We start from the raw sequence: 21,171 nt of genomic DNA on the forward strand, positions 1-21,171 counted from the left end.
CTCCATAGGAGAGAACAGAACTGCCCCCTCGGGTTTCCAAAGCTAACCTTGACTGAAGCAGACTGCTCATCTTTCCCCCGAGACGGAGCTGGGGGTTAGACTGCTGGGGGCTGGGCCTCCGAGACACGGGGGCTCTCTGTGAAGATTACAGCTCCGCCCTGTGAAGCAGGGGTCACCATGGCTCAGAATCGGTGTGATGGCAATGATCCTCTGGGGATCAATCAATCGGAACGGCCGAGCGTGAGATGGCAGTTCTGCCACTGTGATATTTCTGCCTGCATGCTCTGTGGGTGAGAGGGCTCCGGCTACCCCCATTCTAGAGGCTGCTGACTGGACAAGTCAGAGCCCCAGAAATCAGAGTCCCTCCTTGGACCTTAGGCACGGCCGCCCCCCACCCCCCTGCTGTTGACTCTTTGCCTGCTAAACCCACTAGATGCTAGTTGAACCCACTAGATGCTAGTTGAGTCCTTATTAGCGATAGGATGGTCCTGGGTCTCCAGCCTCGGTCTTTCTCACCTGTGAAATGGGTGGTGAAGTGGTGCCCCTTGCTGGGGCTGATGTGATGGGAGTGGGGGGCAGGTAGGGGTGGGGGCAGGTGCACTCTGAGAAAGTGGTCTAGCTCTCCTGACCTCCTGAGGGCAGTGGCTTTTGGGAGAGGGAGTGGATCCTTGACCTTGGCCTTTGGTGAGTTTTGATTTTCAGAGAACCTGGTCCAGAAGATGGTCCAGGCCAGGGGCCAGCAAACGTGGCCCTCGAGCCGCCTGCGGCTCTATCAGTACTACGTACATACGTGTGGCCATGAAGTAAGATGGGAAAAAAATCTAAAGGTAAAAAAAGTCAGATAATGGTGATTCTATTCATGTGCAAAAAAATGTATTTATGGCTTACGAATACTTTTTGGTCTAGGCAGAGAAGGGGGCACGGTCTTGAGTTCAGCAGCACAGCAGGGTAGCTAACCCTCATGGGTGCCCCTTATGATTCCAGAACCTCTCATCTGTCCCCACCTCACTCCAAAGTCACCCCCACCCCCGCCGAGGATGGAGGCTCTCCTGGGGGTGGAGGGTCTTTCTCAAGCATCTGACCCCCTGGCCCTGTGGGATCCCAGATCCTGGGCTAGAAAGGGTGCCCTGCCTCCCCTGTAAAAGCAGCCCCATGGCTTCCCCTCCGAAAAAGGGACTTCCTCCTCCTCCCACCCCAGCACAGGAAGCAGCCACAGGCTTCCCCACCAAACTCACTTCCCCTCGCTGCGCTGAGCTTAGATTTGCCGATCGCTGGAAATGAACTCAAGGGCAGAAGACCCCAAACGCTGGGGACAGTCGAAAGCCATCGGGGCTGAGCAGGAGGAGGCAGGCGCCCCGCAGCCAGACCCCATGCCCTTGGCTTTGTTTCTGAGCTTTTCTGATCCTTCCTTCCAAGCACGCAAAAGTGGAGCTCTTGGGAGGATTAACTCCACGTGGCCGCTGCACGCCCCTCCCTCTCCACAATGAGCAGTGTAAGGCCAATTGCATTGCCGCTTCTATCTCCCCACTCCACACTCTGCCTACCCCCCCACCATGATGTTAAAGCAGGTTCCAGAATTCATTGGCTTGCCTCCTTCCGTAGATGTCATACACATCTCATTTCCAAAATGAAGGCTCTGGGGCTCACCATTCTCGACGCTAAAAAGCGACAGGCAATAGTTTGTTCATATCCAACGACCCAGTGCCGGAGCGGCTCTGCTTGTCTGCAGAAAGATCTTTGTACACGTTGTTTGCTTGCATAGAGACCCAAAGAGGATCTTCCCGTTGCGTGTGGATGATCGCCTTTCTGTGATGAAAATCCCCAGCAGCTGGTTTATCTTGCCGCGTGGCTGTGCCGCCGGGGAGAAAAGCCTGCCTTCCCGCCGCCTGCTTCACTCTCTGCCGGTTGCATCCCTCCGGTGTCTTTAACAAGTTTTTCTGTTCCCCTGGCATTTCCTGTCAACTGGAATTCTGAGCTGAAGCTTTGGACTTGTCAGGGTTTTCTCCCTCTCTGTGTAAAGGAAATCTGTACCTAAGGCAGGCCGTGAGCGACACACACACAGCTGTGAGATTTCCTGAGTTGGCATTGAGGACCCTGCCTACCTTCTAATTTGAGGTTTGGGGAGTTGGGGTGGGAACAGCGTGTTCTGAGCGGGGTCTGTTTTAGTTCATAAAATGCATTTCTCCAAACCAGCCCTTCCCATGTGCATCTTAATCCAACCGTGCCTGGGTGAGCTTTCTGGAGGAGAGCAAGTGGCTGGCCAAGCTCAGGATTTTATAAAACCCCTTATCAAAACAGACCTGCTTGGGCATGCCTGTGAACAGGAGGGGTGTTACATGAAGGGGCCTGGGTGGGGGGTGGGAGGGGTGGTTAGCGAGGGGGGCTGGGACCCAACTTAAAAAAACCCAAAAATTCAACAACTAGCGTTGGGTCTGAAATGCCTGCTAAACGTTCTTTTAAAGCCAGAGAAAGGGTCCATTTACTGATGGAGCTGCTAAGAAGGTAGGCTGGGGACTGAAATCCCCAATGGATGACATCACCGCATTGCCACGGAGACAGGCGGGCTGTCATTCATGACTGGTGTTGGCAGGGACCACTGATGTAGTGTGCCCGCCACCGGGAACCTGGCATGGGATTGATAGCTCCTGGGCAAAGTGTAAACAGAGAGCCACCAGCCAGTTTGGCCCCCACTTCCAACCTTGCCCCTGCCAAGTGCTGCCTGGCCCCACTGTCCTCAAGGGGAAGTTTCCAGTGGGTGATGGGGGATGAAGGATACATGGAAATGGGGTTCGCAGGCTGTGCCGGGGGTTGTGAGAATCAAAATGGGGCAAAGCCATTGATGTGGCTGGCATTGGGGGGGGGGTGGGGGCCAGGTGGAAGGTGGGGCTCTAGGCTGAGCGGGTTAGAGGGTGAAAAAGAGAAGCGGTACACCCAGCAGGCCATGGCCCCTTGTGAGGCCAGGCCAGGGTGGGCTTGGCTGTGGCAAGCGTGTTTGGAGGGAGGATTATCCGCAATCTATTTCTGGCCAATTCCTTTCACCAGATTTTTCCTTCTGCTTTGGGGGAGGAAGCTGTCCCTCTCACGCCCATCCCTGCCCGAGGGCTGGGGACTCTCCTGTTAGAAGCTGACCCTCAGAACCCAAGTTGAATCTGCAGTGGCTGCCTAGGCACTGAGCTGACATTTTCGTATGCTGACTCACAGCGGCCCTGTGGAGAGCGTAGAACCTCCCCATCTGCTTTCCAAGGTTGTCGCCTTTATGGAAGCAGACTCGCCCCCCCTGTGGAGCAGCTGGGGGGTCCGAACCTCTGACCTTTCCGTTGGCAGCTTAGCACTTCACCCCTGCGCTACCAGGTCTCACCCTAACAGTAAAGACCGTTGCCGCCCAGGGGACTCCATGCCACGGTGACCCTGCATATGCTAGGGTAGACCTGTGCTCTATGGCATTGGCAGTGGGCCAGTTCTGCACAGACCCTGGCAAGCCTTTTTTCCTAGGCACTTCTCTGGGGGGCATGGGCACCTCCATCCTTTGATTAGTTGCCATTGGTGGCCCTGCTTCCCCCACCCGGCCTCCTCACGCAGTGTAGCCAGCTCTCAGACATCATGCACGGGTGAAGCCATACCTGAGCACATTCTGAACGATCCCATTTACATCAAGCTCATGAATGGGCCCCCCAAGGCTATGGAGAGACGGGCTGCTGGGTGGGGGGGGCGGGCGGCGGAGGCAGTGCTGGGAAAGGTCCCTCTCTCGAGAGGTGGACACACAGGTGTGTGCATGTGTGTAATAACCATGAGATGTCTATTAAGCATTTGTGCAGTTTACGGCATGTGAATTACACTTTGATTTGGATCCCGGCTCTGCCCTGGACTGGTTTGGGGACCTGGAGTAGATCCCTGCCTCACTATTCCCCATCTGGAACTGCGGGTGTGGATAGTACCTGCCTCCTAGTGTGGCTGGCAGCTGCAGCGAGGGATGGTCCCCGTGTGAGGATACCCCAGCACGGTGGGCATCGGCTATCAGTGAGTGATAATAGAAAGGGCTCTGAACTTCCCCAAGTGAATGGTTTCCTTGTATTCGTTTTTGCTGGACATGTGTGCAGCAAAGCATGCAGTGAGTCAGCTGTTTCTACAGGCACGACTCCCTGATGGTGATGACATTGGAGGTGTGGCCTCCTTTTCTGAACTGCAACCCACTGCCCCTCAGGCAGCTGCGGCCCAGACAGACAGTCAGAGGGTCTCTGGCCCTCTTGAAAGCAGGAGGGACCCATGAAGTAGTGGTCATTCAGCAAAACTGCGGTTCTTTGCATCCCAACTTGAGGATGGAGACGAGGCAGCTTGTCTGCCAACGCCCTGGGCCCTGCGCCCACCCCTCACCCTGTCCCCAATTCAAAACCCGGCTTTGAGGCACATGGGCTGCTTGCAGACCCCTTTATGTCCCCCTCAACCCCAAAGCAATGGCTGTCCAGCATGTGTGTGTGTGTGTGGTGGGGGAGGGGGATGTGCACTTGCTGATGGCTGTGCCAGCCCCTAGTCCACAGGCATGTCGCTCACACATCATTGTGGGGCTGGACGCCTGGCCCTGTGGCAGAGGGCTTGGAAGCAGCAGTGGGCCCTTCCTGGCTGCTGGAGGCAGACGGCTGTCTCCACTGGGCAGGGTCAGCAGAGCGAGCTGGTCAGGGCGGTTCTTTCAGTGTTCCGCGTTGAGACAGGAGCTTCAGCTGCCTGCCAGCCCTTTCTGGAATTTCTGGACCTGACCTCTCTGGACAGACTTCCTTGCGTTTGGTGCTGCCGCTCTGTCTGTGTCGCCGCTGAAGATGGGTGTGACGAAGATGGGTGTGGTGGCTTGAGTCTCTGTCCTTCACACACGAGTCATTGAGTGGGGAGCCTGGGAATCTCTTGGGCGTTCGGAGGCAGGGGGACAGTTAGGGTTCTGGAGCGCAGCCTGAGGGTTGAACTTGTTATTAGGGGGGCTTTCTGTAATGTCCCGCAGAGGGTCTTTCATCGATGCCCCTGTTCCTCTTTTTGACGCTGCAGCCCCCGTCTGCCCTGCGTAGGGCACTGGAGCAGCAGCAGGGAAGACAAGCTTGGCTTTCTTCACCTTCTCCTTTTCGCTGGGCTGCCAATAGCGGTGCCAACTTGTGGCATCCTTGGCGTTGCCCTGACGACAGACTGTGATGTCTCAAACCCAGGGCTGGGAGGCCATACCACCTTAGCGAGTGAATTCACAGCATGGCAGGGCGGGCCATCTTGCACAAGGATGGCTCACAGCTTCGAGGCCTGGTGGCCAGCCTGTTCCCCACCCCCCACCCCTGCCATGTATCCAGCCCCTGGCTGTGCCCTTTCCACCTCAAAGCCATTCACGTCCTGGCACCATTCCGCCCCACCCATCCCTGTCCCCCTGGGCAGACCCCTCAAGGTGCTTCCCTAACTGGGTTTCTATTTTACTCATGCCTGCTCTGCCTCCCAAACCATCGTCTGCCTTCTGGGAGCTCCACGTGGAGGAGGGGGCCTCTCTCTGTTTGCTTTCCCCCAGGAGGCCTCGGGGTGGGGGCTGACACTGTGCCCTATTTGTTGGGGTGCCATAGGGGGAGCGGTGGACCCAGGGGAGAAGCCCCAGGGGAGCAGCCTGAGCCTACTGTGGCCCGAGCACGATTTAAAAAAAAACTGTTTACGCAGTCCTGGGGCAAAAGGAGGGAGTTGTGAACATCCCCGAAGAAAGAAAACCAAATCAGCTCTCAGCACCATGGAGTCGATGCTGACCCAGAGCGACCCTGTAGGGCAGGGTAGACTGCCTCTGAACTTCTGAGACTGTCACTCTTTAAAGGGGCAACGAGCCTCATCTTTCTCCCAAGGAGCAGCTGGTGCTTTTGAAATGCTGACCTTGCAGGTAGCAGCCCGATGTGTAACCACTGCGCCACTGGAAGAATGGAGTCTGGATTCTCAGTTGCCGGTGCAGCCTGCTGCCTGGGTGAGATGCAGGTGGTGATGCGTTGTTATTCCAGGGCACATGGTTTCCTGGAGGCTGGTGGCAGTGGCACCCTCCAGGAAATGGCCCCTCCTGTGAGGCACAGGGTCATAGAGTGGTTAGGGGAGGGAATCAGATACTGAATCTCGACTCTGCCGCTTAGAAACTGTGTGACCTAGGGCAAATTACTGAACCCTCTCTGAGCTCAGTTTCCCCACCTGTAGAACAGAGGGTTCTTGTGAGACGAACATCACTCATGTGGAGTGCACACACTGGTGGTTGCAGTAGCCATGTGCTAGCTCCTATCAGCTTTGTTATCACAGGGCAGCACAGGCAGTCATCAACACGTTAGTAAGACTTAGTAACCAGGGGAAGGACGGTAAAGTCCTGGAAAGGGGTGTGTGTGTGTGGTGGAGAGAATATGTCATGTTTCACCCTCTCCCCATGTTTTCTGAAAGCTAGCATTGTGTGTGATGAACCAGGAGTCCCCAAGTGCTGACCGGGCCATCTGATGTTTGTAGACATTGCCTCCCCTTTAAAAACATGCTTTTGAAGAGGTTGGAGCCTCGTATGTGCCACATGAACAAGCTGTTGTGAAAGGAGGCAAGTGAAGGGTAGAATTTCACTCTAAAGATGACTCGTCCCACAACCATAACAATGACATAATGACAGCCCCTTTTTAAAGTGCTTCCTCCGTGTGGCTGGACACTGGTTCAGGCAAACTAGTGCCCTTAAGCTCCCTATCGGGGGTGTCAGCACCATCACCACAGCACGGTTACATGTGCGGAGGCTCAGGGCCCAAAGCCGTGCAGTCGGTGGGTGGTGGACCAGCCGGGCCCGGCCCCACGAGCCCCTTCCTGGCATGAGTTTCTGGAATTCAGTGCAGGCTCTCTCAGCCTCAGGGGTCAGAGGTCTCCTGAGACATGGGTGAGGCCAATTGCGGGGGTGGACACCTGGGAGCTTAAGGGGAAGGGTGATAAGAATGAGCACTTTCAGCTGTGTGCTGCAGGAGAAGACGTGCCACGGCTGCTGGGAGCAGATGCCTCCCCGCTGAATCATTCCAGGGGCTGGGTGTGAGTCACGGAGGGGTGCTTGGAGGCCCCATCTGAGTGCATCCCGGAGCTGAGAGCTAGGAGCAGTGGCTCCGGCTGGGGGCGGTTCTGCCGCCCAGGGAACACTGGGTGATTGTCTGGAGAGACAGCTTGGGTTGTCATGACTGGGGAGTGGTGCAGTTGGCAGCTAGTGGGTGGAGGCCAGGGAATGCTGTTAGGTGTTTACAAGCTGGGGACGGCCCCACAACAGAGCATTTTTTACACACACTGCCAGTCCAGGAGCCCTGATGGTGTAGTGGTTAGGAGTTGGACTGCTAACTGCAAGGTCAGCAGTTTGAAACCACCATCTACTCGGTGGGAGACAGTGGAACTTTCTACTCCTGTAAAGAGTTAGAGTCTTAGAAACCCTTGTGGGCAGTTCTACCCTGTCCCCTAGGGTTGTTATGAGTTGGAATCTACTTGATGGCAGCAAGTGAGGTGGTAAAACTAATGAACTTGGGGTTGCGGTTGCTTGAGGTCAAGCCAGGTGCTTCCCACGGCAGGTGAAATGACTTCAGGCAAATCTTCATCAGTACAACACAGCCACCGCTTCCTGGATCCTCTTCTTTCGCTGGACTGGACTGAAGGAGTAAGGCTCTCACTTTTCCCATTTTGTTGGCTTTGCTTTAAGGTGCTACTGTGTCTTTAATGATAAACCTTAGCAGGTTTATCGTAGGGCCTCTAACCTCAGGGTGAGCTGGTCAATACCACTAGCTGCTCCACAGGAGAAAGATGAGGCTTTCGATTCCTGTAGATTTACAGCCTCCAACTCACAGGATAAGTTCTGCTCTGCCCTATAAGATCCTTAGTTAGAATCGCCTCCGTGGTGTGTGTGTGTGTGTGTGTGTGTGTCTGTCTTTAATGTCTTTCTGATTCTCATTCATACCGGCCCCGCCCCCCCCTGCAGCCCAGCCTTAGAACAAAACCGAAAAAACAAACCCAAAACAAACCCATCACCACCACTTTCTGGGGGCAGGAGATGCTCTGCGTGTGGATTCTGCTGGTTACTATGTTGTGAGTTAATGTTTTCTATTTTACCTGTCTGGGTTTTCATATCCATCGTCATGGCTACACAGAACTCACAGACAAAACTCATGATTAAAGGGTTTATTAAGGAAGCTAACAAGCTGTAATGTCAGTGAGAAATGCTCAGGGTTGAGTTGTTTATCAGCACACGTTACAAAGTTTTTCAGCACACGTTACAAAGTTCTGCTACTAAATGACCACAGGGGCAAACCATTCCATGGTACACCCCAACGGGAAAGCACTCAGTTCCATTTCCATGGGTCAGTGTTTGAGTGCCCAGAGGCACCCCACTCTGAAAACCAGCCTCCTGAACAGAAGCACTCAGCTGTACTTGCTCTGTGGGGTGGGAAGTCTGTCCCTCTCTCCCATGCTCTGGCTCCCGGCTGCTGCTGGATCCAGGAGGTTCATTGCGCAGGGATCTCCAGTCCAGAGGGCACACTTCATCCTGGCTCTTGTTGGCAATGAGATCCTCCTGCTTCTCAGAGGACTCACTTTATTATACATAGCAAGATTCCAGGGAATCTTGTTGGCACTTACTCACAGATGAATCCTATCAGTATGTCCCCTCCCCCCCCACCTTCTTACCAGACCCATGCAGGGAAAGGCGTTTGGGGGGCGTTAGAGACCTGGGTGAGAAGAGCCATGTGAAATAATCCAGTGCCCCTGCAGCTAAAAGGGAAGCTTTTTGTTGCTGTGCACCTCTGAGTCTGTTTTGACTCATCAACCCCATGTTGGGGGTGGGGGTGGGGGGGCAAACAGCCCCACAGGGTGGTCTAGGCTGTTGTCCCTGGGAACAGGTCACTGCCATTGAGTTGAAGCCAACTTGAAGTGAGCCAACAGGACAGGATAGAACTGCCCCTGTGCGTTCCCAAGACGGTAACTCTTTATGGGAGTAGAGAGTCCTGTCTTTTTCCTGAGGGGCGGCTGGTGGTTTCTAACTACCGACCTTGCGGTTAGCAGCCCAACATGTAACCACTACCCCTGTGGGAGCAGGTGGTCTGATCCACTGGGTGGTTTTAGGTCACTGCAGTCAACCCTTCACATCTACCTATGTAAATGAGAGCTTATTAAGAAAAGAGCTTGGGGCCAGGGGAGGCTCCAGGGCTTTGAGTCATCCCTCGAAACTTAGAGCGTTGCCCCCAAGTCTTTCCCCAGGATTTAGTGACTTTTGTTTCTGTTGTGTTTTTAGCCCTACCGCCTGCCTATGTCTGGGCTCTCGACACTGATTTTTCCATCAGCATAGTGGTGCGAAGCCCCCTGGAAAAGAGGGAGGAATCACAGTTCACGGCAATAGGGAGTAGACAGAGGCAAGGCTGGCCGAGCCGGAAGGCCAGGTTCTTTCTCTTTGCCCAACGAGCTCTGAGAGACCCTCTGGGGGTGCCGGTAAGATCTGCCCTATGAGATCAGCCCAGCTAAACGCATGGGCACTTCCTGCAGGATGGCCCTGAAAGGGCACTTCCTCCAGGATGGCCCTGAAAGGGCTGGGTGCAACTTCAGGAAGCATTCCCCTTTCTGATCTGGATTCTTTTGTTTAATTATTCATCGAGTCAGTCACTCCACAGATGCTTATAGCAGGCAGCTAAGTGCCAGCTGCTGTGCCAGGTGCTTGGCAAACAACAGCGGCCCCAAAAGACATGCTCTGGCCCCGGAGCTTAGTGCCCAGTGCTGGGGCTCTGAAGAGCCAGAGAGTGAACAGCTTGGGCTTGGCAGCCTGTGTGGTCTCTGTTGTAGCTACTGGATGCCTCGGCTACAGCTGTAGCAGATCAGCCAAGGGATTGCGACTGTGTCCCAATAAAACTTTATTTACCAAGGCAACTGGTGGGCCGGACATGACCCTAGGGCCACAGTTGGTTGATGCCTGATCTGATGTGAGAGTCCCTAAACAGACAAATAGCTAATGTGATGTCAGTTGGTAATAGGCACCCAGGACTAACAATGTAGCTGGGAATGAGGGGTGGAGAGTGACCGGCCCAGGGGTGGATGGTAGTGGTCTTTTTGATGAGCTATTGGGAGAGGGTGTTGGCTGAGCAGACACATGAAGGCATTGGGGAAACCAGCCATACGAAGCCCCTGGGGTCGGTGTTTCCAGGCCGTGGGAAGCGCGGGTGGAAGTGTGTAGAGGCAGGAGCATGCCCGAAGCGAAGTAAAGGTGTCTGTGGGCAAGGCTGGGAATGAACTTAGGACAGCATGGGGAGAGGCAGAAACAGACTAGCAGGGGGACAAGCTGTGTTAAAGACGCTAGGTCCCATTTCAAACCTTGGCAAGCAGACATTTCAAAAGGACGCCGGGTGGAGAACAGACAGTAGGGACTAACAGGGCCACGGACCAGAGAGAAGGTGGCCATTGCAGTGGTCCACATGGGAGGCGACGACGGAGTGATGGTTGTCAAGTCAGGTTGATTAATGTTCAGACAGTAGAGCAGTCAGGCTGTGTTAGGTTTGGGCACGAGGTGAGAGAGATGGAAGTCGATGCTGACCCCCCAAGGGACTGTCGGAGGGGGAAGGGACCCTTAGTGAGGTGTGGGGGGCTGAGGGCAGAGGGATGGCAGGAATGGATGCTTCCCTTGATCATGCTTCCCCTGGGGGTGACCGGAAGGAATGGTGGACTCTCCCACTAACTTCACAGCTTCCTCCCACGGTTGGTGAGCCTGGAGCCGTGTGCGAGCAACGGGGTGCGTGAGAAGCAGTAGACACTGGCTTTGGGAGGTCAGACGGCAGTGAAGCGAGGGGTGGTGATGGCGTCAGTCTGTCTACCACTGAGACCTCTCGAGGTGGAGGTGGAAGTCCGAGGGAGATGGCCCTGCCACGCCAGCGAGGGCAGCTGACACCCACTGGTTTGCACCGTGGGGGGGACTCGACTTAACCAAAGCACTGTACATTGGGGCGCCTGGCTCCTCCGTGGGATTTGCGACCTTGCCGGCTCCGTCTCTGAGTGAATGGCTTCCTCTCCCTGGGCCTCCGTTTCCCTGTCCTTACAATGACCCAGACGAGTGGGGAGTCGGAGCCCTGGTTCTGCAGTGAGCCCCAAAACGCAGAGCTCCATGGGACCCCAGCCTGGGCACTCGTCTGCCGTCTGCTGCTGTCCCATCCCCTCTGTGGAAGTGACAGGGCTTCCCCAGAGTCGAAATTTAGATAGGAAATCCAATCTAAAAGACCACCCGGAATAGGAAGTGAGGGGTGGGGGTGGGGGAGAAGTGTCTCACCGGTAGCAGGGGTAAGTATTGTTTGTGGGCGCCTGTGATGGTGTGAAGGAGCCCTGGTGGCACAGTGGTTACAAGTTGGGCTGCTAACCATAAGGTCAGCAGTTCGAAACCACCAGCCTCGAGATGGGAGAAAGATGAGGCGTTCTACTCCCGTAAAGATTTATAGTCCCGGGAGCCCACAGGGACAGTTCTACTCTGGCCTGTAGGGTCCCTGATGAGTTGGAATCCACTCAGTGGAAGTAAGTTGGGTGAGTGATGGTGTGAATGCCTTTCCTCTAAGGTGGCATTTAAAAGCCACTTGGAAGCCGCTACCCCCACCCCCCAGGCCTTGTACCTCACGGGCGCCCTGGGCTCTGTGCACCAGCTCTGTGTAAGGCATGGGAAACAGAGGGCCCCTGCTTCCCCCCTGTCAGGCATTGGGGTTTGGAATGGTGGGGACTGAAGAAGCCTTAGGAGCCAGCACCTGGCCCCTGACTGCTCTGCTTCGGGAATTCTGTTTTAGAGGCTTAAAAAAGACCCCTCCCTCCCCCCTTCTCTTTCCAGAAGAACCGAGTGCACATAAGGCCGTCGGCCCACCCTCCGGACTCCCGTACCCCGATGAAGTCCTGGACTTTGGCCTCAAGCCATACAACCCCTTCGCCAGTCTCTCTGGCGAGCCCCCAGGCCGATTCGGAGAGCCGGATAGGGTGGGGCCCCAGAACTTTCTGAGCCCGGTCAAGCCAGCGGGGGCCTCGGGCCTGAGCCCTCGGATCGAGATCACTCCGTCCCACGAACTGATGCAGGCAGGGGGGCCCCTCCCCGTGAGAGACTCTGGCCTGCTGGTCGAGCAGCTGCCCGGGCCGGGCACCACCGCCAGCCCGAGGTTCACGCTGCCCGTGCCCGGCTTTGAGGGCTACCGCGAGCCGCTTTGCTTGAGCCCCGCTAGCAGCGGCTCCTCTGCCAGCTTCATTTCCGACACCTTCTCCCCCTGCACCTCGCCCTGCGTCTCGCCCAATAACGGCGGGCCCGACGACCTGTGTCCCCAGTTTCAAAACATCCCTGCTAATTATTATTCCCCCAGAACGTCGCCAATAATGTCACCTCGAGCCGGCCTCGCCGAGGACAGCTGTGTGGGCCGCCACTCGCCCGTGCCCCGTCCGGCCTCCCGCTCCTCGTCGCCCGGCGCCAAGCGGAGGCATTCGTGTGCAGAAGCCTTAGTGAGTCCGCTGCCCGGAGCCTCGCCCCAGCGCTCCCGGAGCCCCTCGCCGCAGCCCCTGCCCCACGCGGCCCCCCAGGACGACGGCGCGCACGCCGGGTACCCACCCACGGCTGGCTCCGCCATCCTCATGGACGCCCTGAACAGCCTCGCGGCGGACTCCCCGTGCGGGATCCCGCCCAAGGTGTGGAAGACCAGCCCCGACCCGTCGCCCGTGCCTGGGGCTCCGGCCAAGGCCGGCCTGGCCCGCCACGTCTACCCGGCCGTGGAGTTCCTGGGGCCCTGCGCGCAGGAGGAGCGGAGGAGCTCGGGGCCCGAGTCCATCCTGTTCGTGCCCCCGACCTGGCCCAAGCAGCTGGTACCCGCCATTCCCATCTGCAGGTGAGTGGGCCTTCGGGACCGTCCGCCAGGTATTCGTTTCAAGGGGAGGACTTCGGGGTGTGAGCCTGGGGTTTGGGGAGACAGGCTGGGTTTAAAGCCTGGCTCTGCCCCTCCCTGGCTGTGAGACCCCAGGAAGAAGTGGCCGGTGTGCACACCTGTCGGCTGGGCATGCAGGGACGCAGCAGGTGGTTGAGGTGGTCGTAGTGGGCTTGCTCAGATGGCACGGGTTGGTCCATTCATTTCCTCACGGTTTGTCAAGCCCCTCCTCTGCTGTCCTGATGGGTCAAGTGGTGAACACAACGGTGCCTCCACGGAGCTGACGTTCTAGAAGCAACGGTTGCACACTGTACTGCAAGAAACCCATCTAAGAAGAAAGGAGGCTTTATCTGATTGACATCTGCCGCCACCTCAGCACTGTGCTTAGTGATGACGCTCACTGGCTCTCTGTCACTCACTCTCACTCACTCTCACTCATTCTCAATCTCCCTTACACTCTCTCCCACTCACTCTCACTCTCTCTCTCATTCACTCTCTTACTCACTCTCTTCTTTACTCACTCATTCTCAATCTCCCTTACACTCTCACTCACTCACTCTCATTCACTCTCTTACTCACTCTCTTCTTTACTCACTCACTCTCTCTCACTCTCACTCATTCTCAATCTCCCTTACACTCTCTCACTCACTCTCACTCTCTCTCATTCACTCTCTTACTCACTCTCTTCTTTACTCACTCATTCTCTCACTCATTCTCAATCTCCCTTACACTCTCACTCACTCACTTTCATTCACTCTTACTCACTCTCTTCTTTACTCACTCACTCTCTCTCACTCTCACTCATTCTCAATCTCCCTTACACTCTCTCTCACTCACTCTCACTCTCATTCACTCTCTTACTCACTCTCTTCTTTACTCTCACTCATTCACTCTCTCTCACTCACTCTCAATCTCCTTTACACTTTCTCTCATTCTCTCTCTCTCTCTCTCTCATTCACTCTCTTACTGGCCGGCATTGCTAATCAACCAGGATCCCTTTTCTCCTTGAGCATCTCTCTATGCTGCATCCATGGCAGACATCGCTAATCAATCAGGACCCTCTTTCTCAGTGAGCACCATTCTAGAGCTCATGGTGCCTTTTTAAGATCGTTGGGTAAGATCGTGCATCTCCAGCTTGTGGCAGAGTGCCTGCGTGTATAAGAACTCAAAGAAGGACTTCCTGGTTGAAAAGCGTTGAGGTGGGAGTGTGAGCTCATGCTAGCCTTCAGAGCAGTGGTAATGATGGTCATTACCAGTGTTTAAGGAGGTTTGCTGTCTGCCAGACACAATCCATTTAAGTCTCCCATAAACCCGGTTTGGTACTGCTTTTAATCTTCATTTTGATAAGAAAATTGAGGCCCACAGCAGTGAAGGGCAGGCGCTATTCTCTCCACCTTAAGATGAAGCATCTGAAGTCCTTTGCTGTTATGATGAGCTCAGTGGTCTTCAAGCTCTTTTGCTTTTGGGAAGTAGAAACCCCTTTTAAAAATAATAATTTTGAGTTGAAGGTGAACACAGAGGAAAACCAGCCAAACCAAATTGCTGCCACTGAGCTGCTGCCGACTCAGAGCGACCCTAGAAGACAGGGCAAAGCTGCCCTGTGGGTTTCTGAGACTGTAACCCTTTACCGGGAGTAGAAATCCCCCTTTTTCCCTGCGGTGCAGCTGGTGGACTGGTGAACTGCTGACCTTGAGGGTAGCAGCCCAGCACAACCGCTCCACCACCAGGGCTCCTCAACCTGGAGGAAGGTAGAGCCACTCTGACTGATGTCAGCCAGAGGGTGGTCAGGGGCCCTGTCCACTAGGCCTGGCTCGTTCTGATGTCAGATTAAAATAGAAGGTAGGGAGAGTCCATTGCTGTTTCTTCAGCCTGGGTTCCCAGGATACCGGCCCTGTGATAAATCAGTGATTGGTGTCCTGTCTCCAAAAAAAAAAAAGAGTTTGGGATTTAACAGAGGTAAAGAGGTTCCCCTGTGCAGCTCTCCTCAGCCATACCAGGCTGGGATATTCTCTTGGACCTGTTTTGCTCAGTTACTCAGTAAGGTAGGCGAGAGTGTGGAGATACAGATGGAGCATGAGGCCAGGAGTCCAGAGACAGGAGTGGGTGCTTTGGTTGTGTCTTGTTGAACGATCATGGGGAAATGTCTTTGTGCCGTCTGAGGCTTAAGGAATCCTCTAAATCAGGGCCGGGGAACTGCCAAGAGCCATTTGGACATTTGTCACATCATGCATGGGCCAGACCGGTCAAACATTTAATGTACTCCCCCCTCATGTGATGGCGGGCACTGCGCTTTGGTGTTGAGGGTGTGATGTTAGCTGGTATTAACAATGCCCAGGCCTATCCAGCCCACCAAGACCTCAGTCAGCTCCTAAGTGCCCTACTAGTTCATGAAGTACCTGCTGTGTGTCCTGCGTGAGAATCTAAGAGAAAGTGAAACTGGATTGAAACTTCAACACGGGCCTTCGAAGAGCTCGGGCTTCACCGGCGAAGCTGTGACAATCTGCAGGAAACAGCGATTTACTTGAAATATAGTAGGGAAAATAATTATAGTTAAACTATGTATCCATTCCTTGTTGTCGAAGCTGTGACAATCTGCAGGAAGCAGCGGTTTACTTGAAATATAGTAGGGAAAATAATTATAGTTAAACTATGTATCCATTCTTTGTTGTCCTTTGCTCTTTACATCCTCTCAGTACCCTCGCGTTCCAATGGAGGGTGCAGCTATTTGGCTTAAGTCACATGGGTGAGTTGGTGGTGGAGCTGGGACTTGAACTTGGATGTACAACCGAAGTCATATTCTCGCCTTTACTCTCCATTTGACATTAGTGATCTGAGTGGTTGGACCCATCTGTACCCAAACTAGACACCTCTCTGGTTTGATGTTCTAAGCCTGACCTTGAGACTTTCTTTAAAACACCCCTTTTATGGAGACCCTCACCGTAGGCACCAACTCTCAGATGCCATCTGGCCCATTGACGACCACGTGGTTCTAGGAACGCGAGGATGAGCAAGGTGACATTAGTTGCCAAAAGTCACACAGCGAGGTCTAGGCACACGTAGGTCCCCGGAGTCCGTCTCCGAGTTCCTTTCCCCGTCTGGCTAGGGAGTGCTTTTGAGGGGTGGAAGTTGGATATTCCAGCGTAAGAGACATTCCAGCAAGTTAGACACATGCTACAACTAACCTATTTTGATATTTGCTTCCTGAACCGAGATGATTGTCGTTAAGATGGAAGAGAAGACAAAAAGTTGTCCATCCGATGTGATTTCCCGAGGAGGGTCCATTTACGTTTATCGTCTGGGTGGTACATGACCGATTCTGTTCTTCCTTCAGCATCCCCGTGACGGCGTCTCTCCCTCCACTTGAGTGGCCATTGTCTAGCCAGTCGGGCTCCTATGAGCTGCGCATCGAAGTCCAGCCCAAGCCACATCACCGGGCGCACTATGAGACCGAAGGCAGCCGGGGCGCCGTCAAGGCTCCAACGGGCGGTCACCCTGTGGTCCAGGTAGGGATTTGAATTCTTCGTCTTCCATGTTCTTCGTTTGTCTCTGGGGATCGCTTCTGCGGAGCCGCGATTGAAGTATGTGTTGGCACCTGGCGGATTTGGGATTACCTTAGTGCCAGAAGGGAATCCTCTTCTGTTCTGCACAGCAAGGGAAGTGTCCCTTGGAGTTGCAGAAGGCTGAAATCGATGTGCTTGCTCAGGGGATGGATACCCTGTCTTTCCCACCAAGCCCTTGCCCGAGGTCTGTGTGTTGCCGAGAGTCTGCCACCTGCTTCTTGGGTCTCAGTTTCAGAAGAAAAGTCCATTCGGGACAAACGGCAGTATGCTCTTCCAAAGCTGCGCCTAGTCAGACCACCTAAAACAGCGGTTCTCAGCCCTCCTCATGCCGCCTCCCTGTCATACAGTTCCTCATGTGGTGGTGACCCCCCAACCACAACATTATTTTCGTTGCTACTACATCATTGTCATTTTGCTACTGTTACAAATCAGGCGACCCCTGTGAAAGGGTCGTTTGACCCCCAGAAGGGGTCGCGATCCACAGTCTGAGAACTGCTGACCTACAACAACCATGGTTAACATTTTGACATACTTCTTTTTGCCTTTCTTTCTTGACTCACAGACATGGCCATCTCTATTTCCATATCGCGCATCTATCTGTGCTCAGTGCTGTTCTAGTGGATATGTAGTGGTGTGTAGACATCGTTGTGGACGTATGCCTCGCGTCTGTGCTTTTTTATTTAATCTGAAACTAAAAAAACGCAGGGAGGTATGTTCTGCCCTGCCTCCCTCTTTTCCCTCCTCCAATAATTGAACTATTGTTCTTGGTCGTATCGGTGGGTTGAGTAGAACTGTCGACTCTTTCAATGAGCCAGAACATCAATTTATTTCAATTAACTTTTTGTTTTTGCTGCAGTTGCCAAGTGGATATGTTCTGTGATTAAAGACCTCAGTTCTTCCTTCACAGTGTACATCCCATCACCCCTCTCTCCCGCCCCCAGCTGCACTGTTCACAATAGCCAGACATTGCCTACGTGGAACCTAGCGCAAGCATAGGCAAAAAGAAAACCCCCAAATCCTCCACAGATGGTTTGCATATATACTCCTGGAATTAAATCCTTCTACGATAATATTAGGGACTTACAAATCCTGGCCGTTGCTTTTGCTAATTTTGACATCTCGGCCCCTTTGGGTCTGTGTCTGTTGGTTGTGTCTCCTCCGACCTGGGTCACACTGCCCTGCTTCGTTGCATGTCTTGTAATTGTTGATGGCGTCATGACGTGGCGGTCTACCCAGGGCGTTACGGAGACTCAGGATTTTGTTATCTTCCTCCAAAGGCCAGTTCAGTTGTGGACAGAGCGCGTCCACCTCCCATCAGCCTTGGCTGGCCCTCCTGGAACGTAACGTTGTAACGAGAGTATAGTGAGATGGTAGTTCTTGATCGCAGTTGCCTAGGTTGGCTTCCAGCTGGTGGTGGCTGCCTGTGTGTAGCGCAGCACATCTTGGCGGTCATGGTGTGTTTGAGTCCACCGCTGTCGGTCAGTCGGTCAGCTCCTAGAGGGCCTCCTTCGTTTTGCGGACGCACTGTTTTCAGACACACAACGCCAGTCCAAAGTAAGCCGAGTCCCAGATTTGCCATCTTCACATCTGGGGCGCATCCTGGTTGTGTGTCTTCTCAGACTGACCGGCTTGTCCTTTTGGCAACCCACTGTATGCTCAGTATCCCTGAGTTGCCAACGTGGCAACTCAGATGTGTTCATGCCTTCTCGGGCTTCCCTTTCCATGGCTCGGCTTTTGTTCTGGCTGAGCAGGCCCGGTTCCGAGTGCTGTGACCTGGCTGACACCCTCACAAGAGCCCCCGGAGGCAGATGAAAAAGAGCTGAGCAAGCACCTTGTTCAAGGTCAGAGAGGACGTGGTGGACCCAGGAGTGGAGCCCAGCGTGCCTGGTTCTGCTCTGCACCATTTTCCTCACCCCTACCAGCGTTCCCTGCCGCCTCCCCCTTGAGCAGGGAGAACCTGGTGGCCAGGGCTGCCCACCTCCTGCCCACAACTACCCACCCCCTCCCCACACCATTTTTACCAGTTCTCTCAATTCACATCCGCCACAGACCCATTGGAACCCCACTCCCGATTCTCAGGGAGTCTTCCATCAGCCTTGCTCGTAGGGGCCACAGCTAGCTTGTGGCTGGGGGAGTTGGTCTATGTGTGCGTCAGGCTAACTCCACTCACTCACTGGAGGCTGGGGCTATGGAAATTCTAGAACAGGGAATGGACTGGCTGTCCAGCCACGGCAGACACTCACCGCTCCCACTGGCAGCTCTCAAGGGCCTGCCCCTCTTGTCCCGATAACTTTGAAGAACCCGGCAAGTGGTTCATACATTAGCTAGATCCTCAGAAGCCCCAAGTGGAAACTTGTTTTCTCTGTCCTCTGATAAGACGGTATTCTCTTTCAAATGAGATGTACAAACCTCTTATATATCTTAAGCATAGAAGCATCAATTTTTTAAAAAAGCTAATTTCTCTGAAACGTGAAGTGGCCAGTAGCCACGGAGTGATTTTGCTTGTGGCCTCCGGGTGGATGCGAACACCCCTTTTGAAATTGGGGTCCCCAGGGGCTGCTCTTTTCCTTCCCAGGAGGGCGGCATGGCCCTGCATTATTCCGGGCCTGGCTGCGCCCGCTGGTTTCTATGAGCTCCCTTCCTCCTGACCTCTGCATCGGGTTCCTAGTCCTGTGCCATCGGCAGCTTCCTTTTCCTTTCTCAGTGTTTGGTCTCCACTCTGGTCATGCTCTGAGAGTGTCAATTAAAGAAAAGAAAAGAAAGATCCTGCCTAGTGGCTTGATGCCTCCTCTTCATGTGAAAACCGAGCGAATGTCAGATGGCTTGGCAAGCTCTCCTGAAGGATGCATGTAAAAACCACAAACATATGTCACGCTTAAGGGAAAAAAAGGTGTTGAGTGAGTCCCCACCCCGGGTGACCCCTGTGTGAGCCGGATGAGCACAGTGCCCCGCAGGGCTGTCAGTGGCTGATTTGTGGAGACGGAGACCATTGGGCTTCCCCTCAGAGGTGGGGCTGGCGAGGTGGACTTGCAACTTGTTGGTGAGTAGCCAGATGCCTTTAGTCACGCTTAGCTGGTTTTCAGTCCTTGCGTGTTGCTGGAGAACATTCTTTGCAAACCTGAAATGCTTTTCAAGTTCTATCGCAGTAGCCATTCGGTTGGAAACATCTTGTGCAGACAGATGTGGTGACATGTCCCAGGCGCTGTGTGATACACAGCTGGGTGAGGTCGACGTAGGTCCAGCCCGGACGGACCCCCAGACAGGGTGTTGAGCTTGTTGCTGAGATGTGGCTGGGTGGGTGGTGGAGGGTGGGTTGAGGGCAGCAAGGTGAGGTGATCCGGGATGATTGGCAGTCAGATGCCTAGACTCTGAGGCCAGATACTACCCCTTGGGTTCCACAGCTCAGAGTGACTATGCCAACATCACAGACCTCGTGGAGAGGTGTCTTTGGAAGACCTGCTTTAGAGGGAGGGCCTCTCTGTGGAGGTGACTTCCAGCCGGAGGCGGGGATCGAGTGATAGAGAGCCAGTAGGGACACACACGATGGCCCTTCTCTCTCTCTGAGTGGTGTGTAGCACGTGCAAAGGCCCTGCGGCAGGGGAGGGAGCGCCCGGCATGTCGGCGGGAAGGCCAGTACCATTGGAACTTGGTGTGAAGGTGGTGGAGTAGGCAGTTCGGGCCGCGCAGGCTCACAAGCGTGTCCAGTGAGGACCTGGGTGTGATCCCAGTACAAGGGGAAGGGCACGGCAGGCTGTGAGTGGGATGGGTGGGTGGGGGGACCGTGGTGGCGATTTCAGTATCTTTCCAATCACGCAGCTGCTTCTCAGTGGCTGGGCTAGAGGGCCTAGGGAGGAAGCAGAGAGTTTTCCAGGATGTGAGTGGTGGCCAGGTGAGAGGCCACGGTGGTGAGGGCCAGGGCTGGCAGTGGAGGTGGATCTGTGACATGGGCTAGAGGGCTTGGTGTGGGCTTGGCTGCAGGAAGGTGGGGGCACTTGGTGGGTGGCTCAGCAGGGTGGTTGGTGGAGCCGTGGGCCAGGTTGGGAAGACTGGGGAAAGAGTGCTTTTGGGAGGGGGAGGGTTGGGATCTAGAAAGTATGGAGCGCTTGGGAGGTGGGCAGGCCAAGTGGTCAAAAAAGTAGGTGGATGTATGAGTCTGGGCTTCAGATGCACTGTCCTGGGACTTTGTAGCTGGCCCCAAGACCACATGCTCAGTCACCAGGGGGCTTAGCGAGCCCCCACTGGTAAGGATGTATTCCTCTGCCCACAGTACCAGCCTGTGTCTCCCCAGAAGCAGCAGACTAAGGCTGGACCCACGGAAGAGATGAAAGACACCCACAACACCAGCTGACCTCCAGACAGTTAGTAGAAATGGCTGACTGGGCCCCACGTCAGGCAGGAACAGCGAGTGGTGGGGAGCAGGGCATGCGGAGTGTGTGCCTTGTACCCAGAGAGCCCCCTTTGTCACGCTTTGTGGGAACGTGGCCCGGGTGTCACTAGACTTGGCCCGACGTCTAGATCTTGTTGAGACCTTCCTGGTTCTTTTGGTCTTGGCTGCTTCATCCAGCTTTCAGGTAGACTGGCTCAGGGCTGCCCGTTCATCTCCTCCAGCGGCAAATAAGGGCAGACTCCTTCGAGGGTTACCAATAAGAAGGGAGAGTAGAGAGAAGGTGTGTTTATCCAGCCTCCACGAATTGGTCGGCAGAGAGAAGTGCCCTTCA

At 54.6% G+C, this 21,171-nt stretch overlaps 1 protein-coding gene across 1 annotated transcript in view; it reads left to right on the top strand.

The window, feature by feature from the left end:
• NFATC2 (nuclear factor of activated T cells 2) overlaps nt 1-21,171 on the top strand; it is a 135,037-nt gene that overhangs the window by 8,242 nt on the left and 105,624 nt on the right. The window contains exons 2-3 of the mRNA XM_045295332.1: nt 11,825-12,857; nt 16,225-16,396. Coding sequence (XP_045151267.1) covers nt 11,825-12,857; nt 16,225-16,396 — 1,205 coding nt within the window. The remainder of the gene's footprint in view (nt 1-11,824; nt 12,858-16,224; nt 16,397-21,171) is intronic.

The sequence above is a fragment of the Echinops telfairi genome, unplaced genomic scaffold (assembly GCF_000313985.2).
Source record: "Echinops telfairi isolate 266 unplaced genomic scaffold, ASM31398v2 ScPeMD7_5592;HRSCAF=6446, whole genome shotgun sequence".
NCBI classification, from domain to species: Eukaryota; Metazoa; Chordata; class Mammalia; order Afrosoricida; family Tenrecidae; genus Echinops; species Echinops telfairi.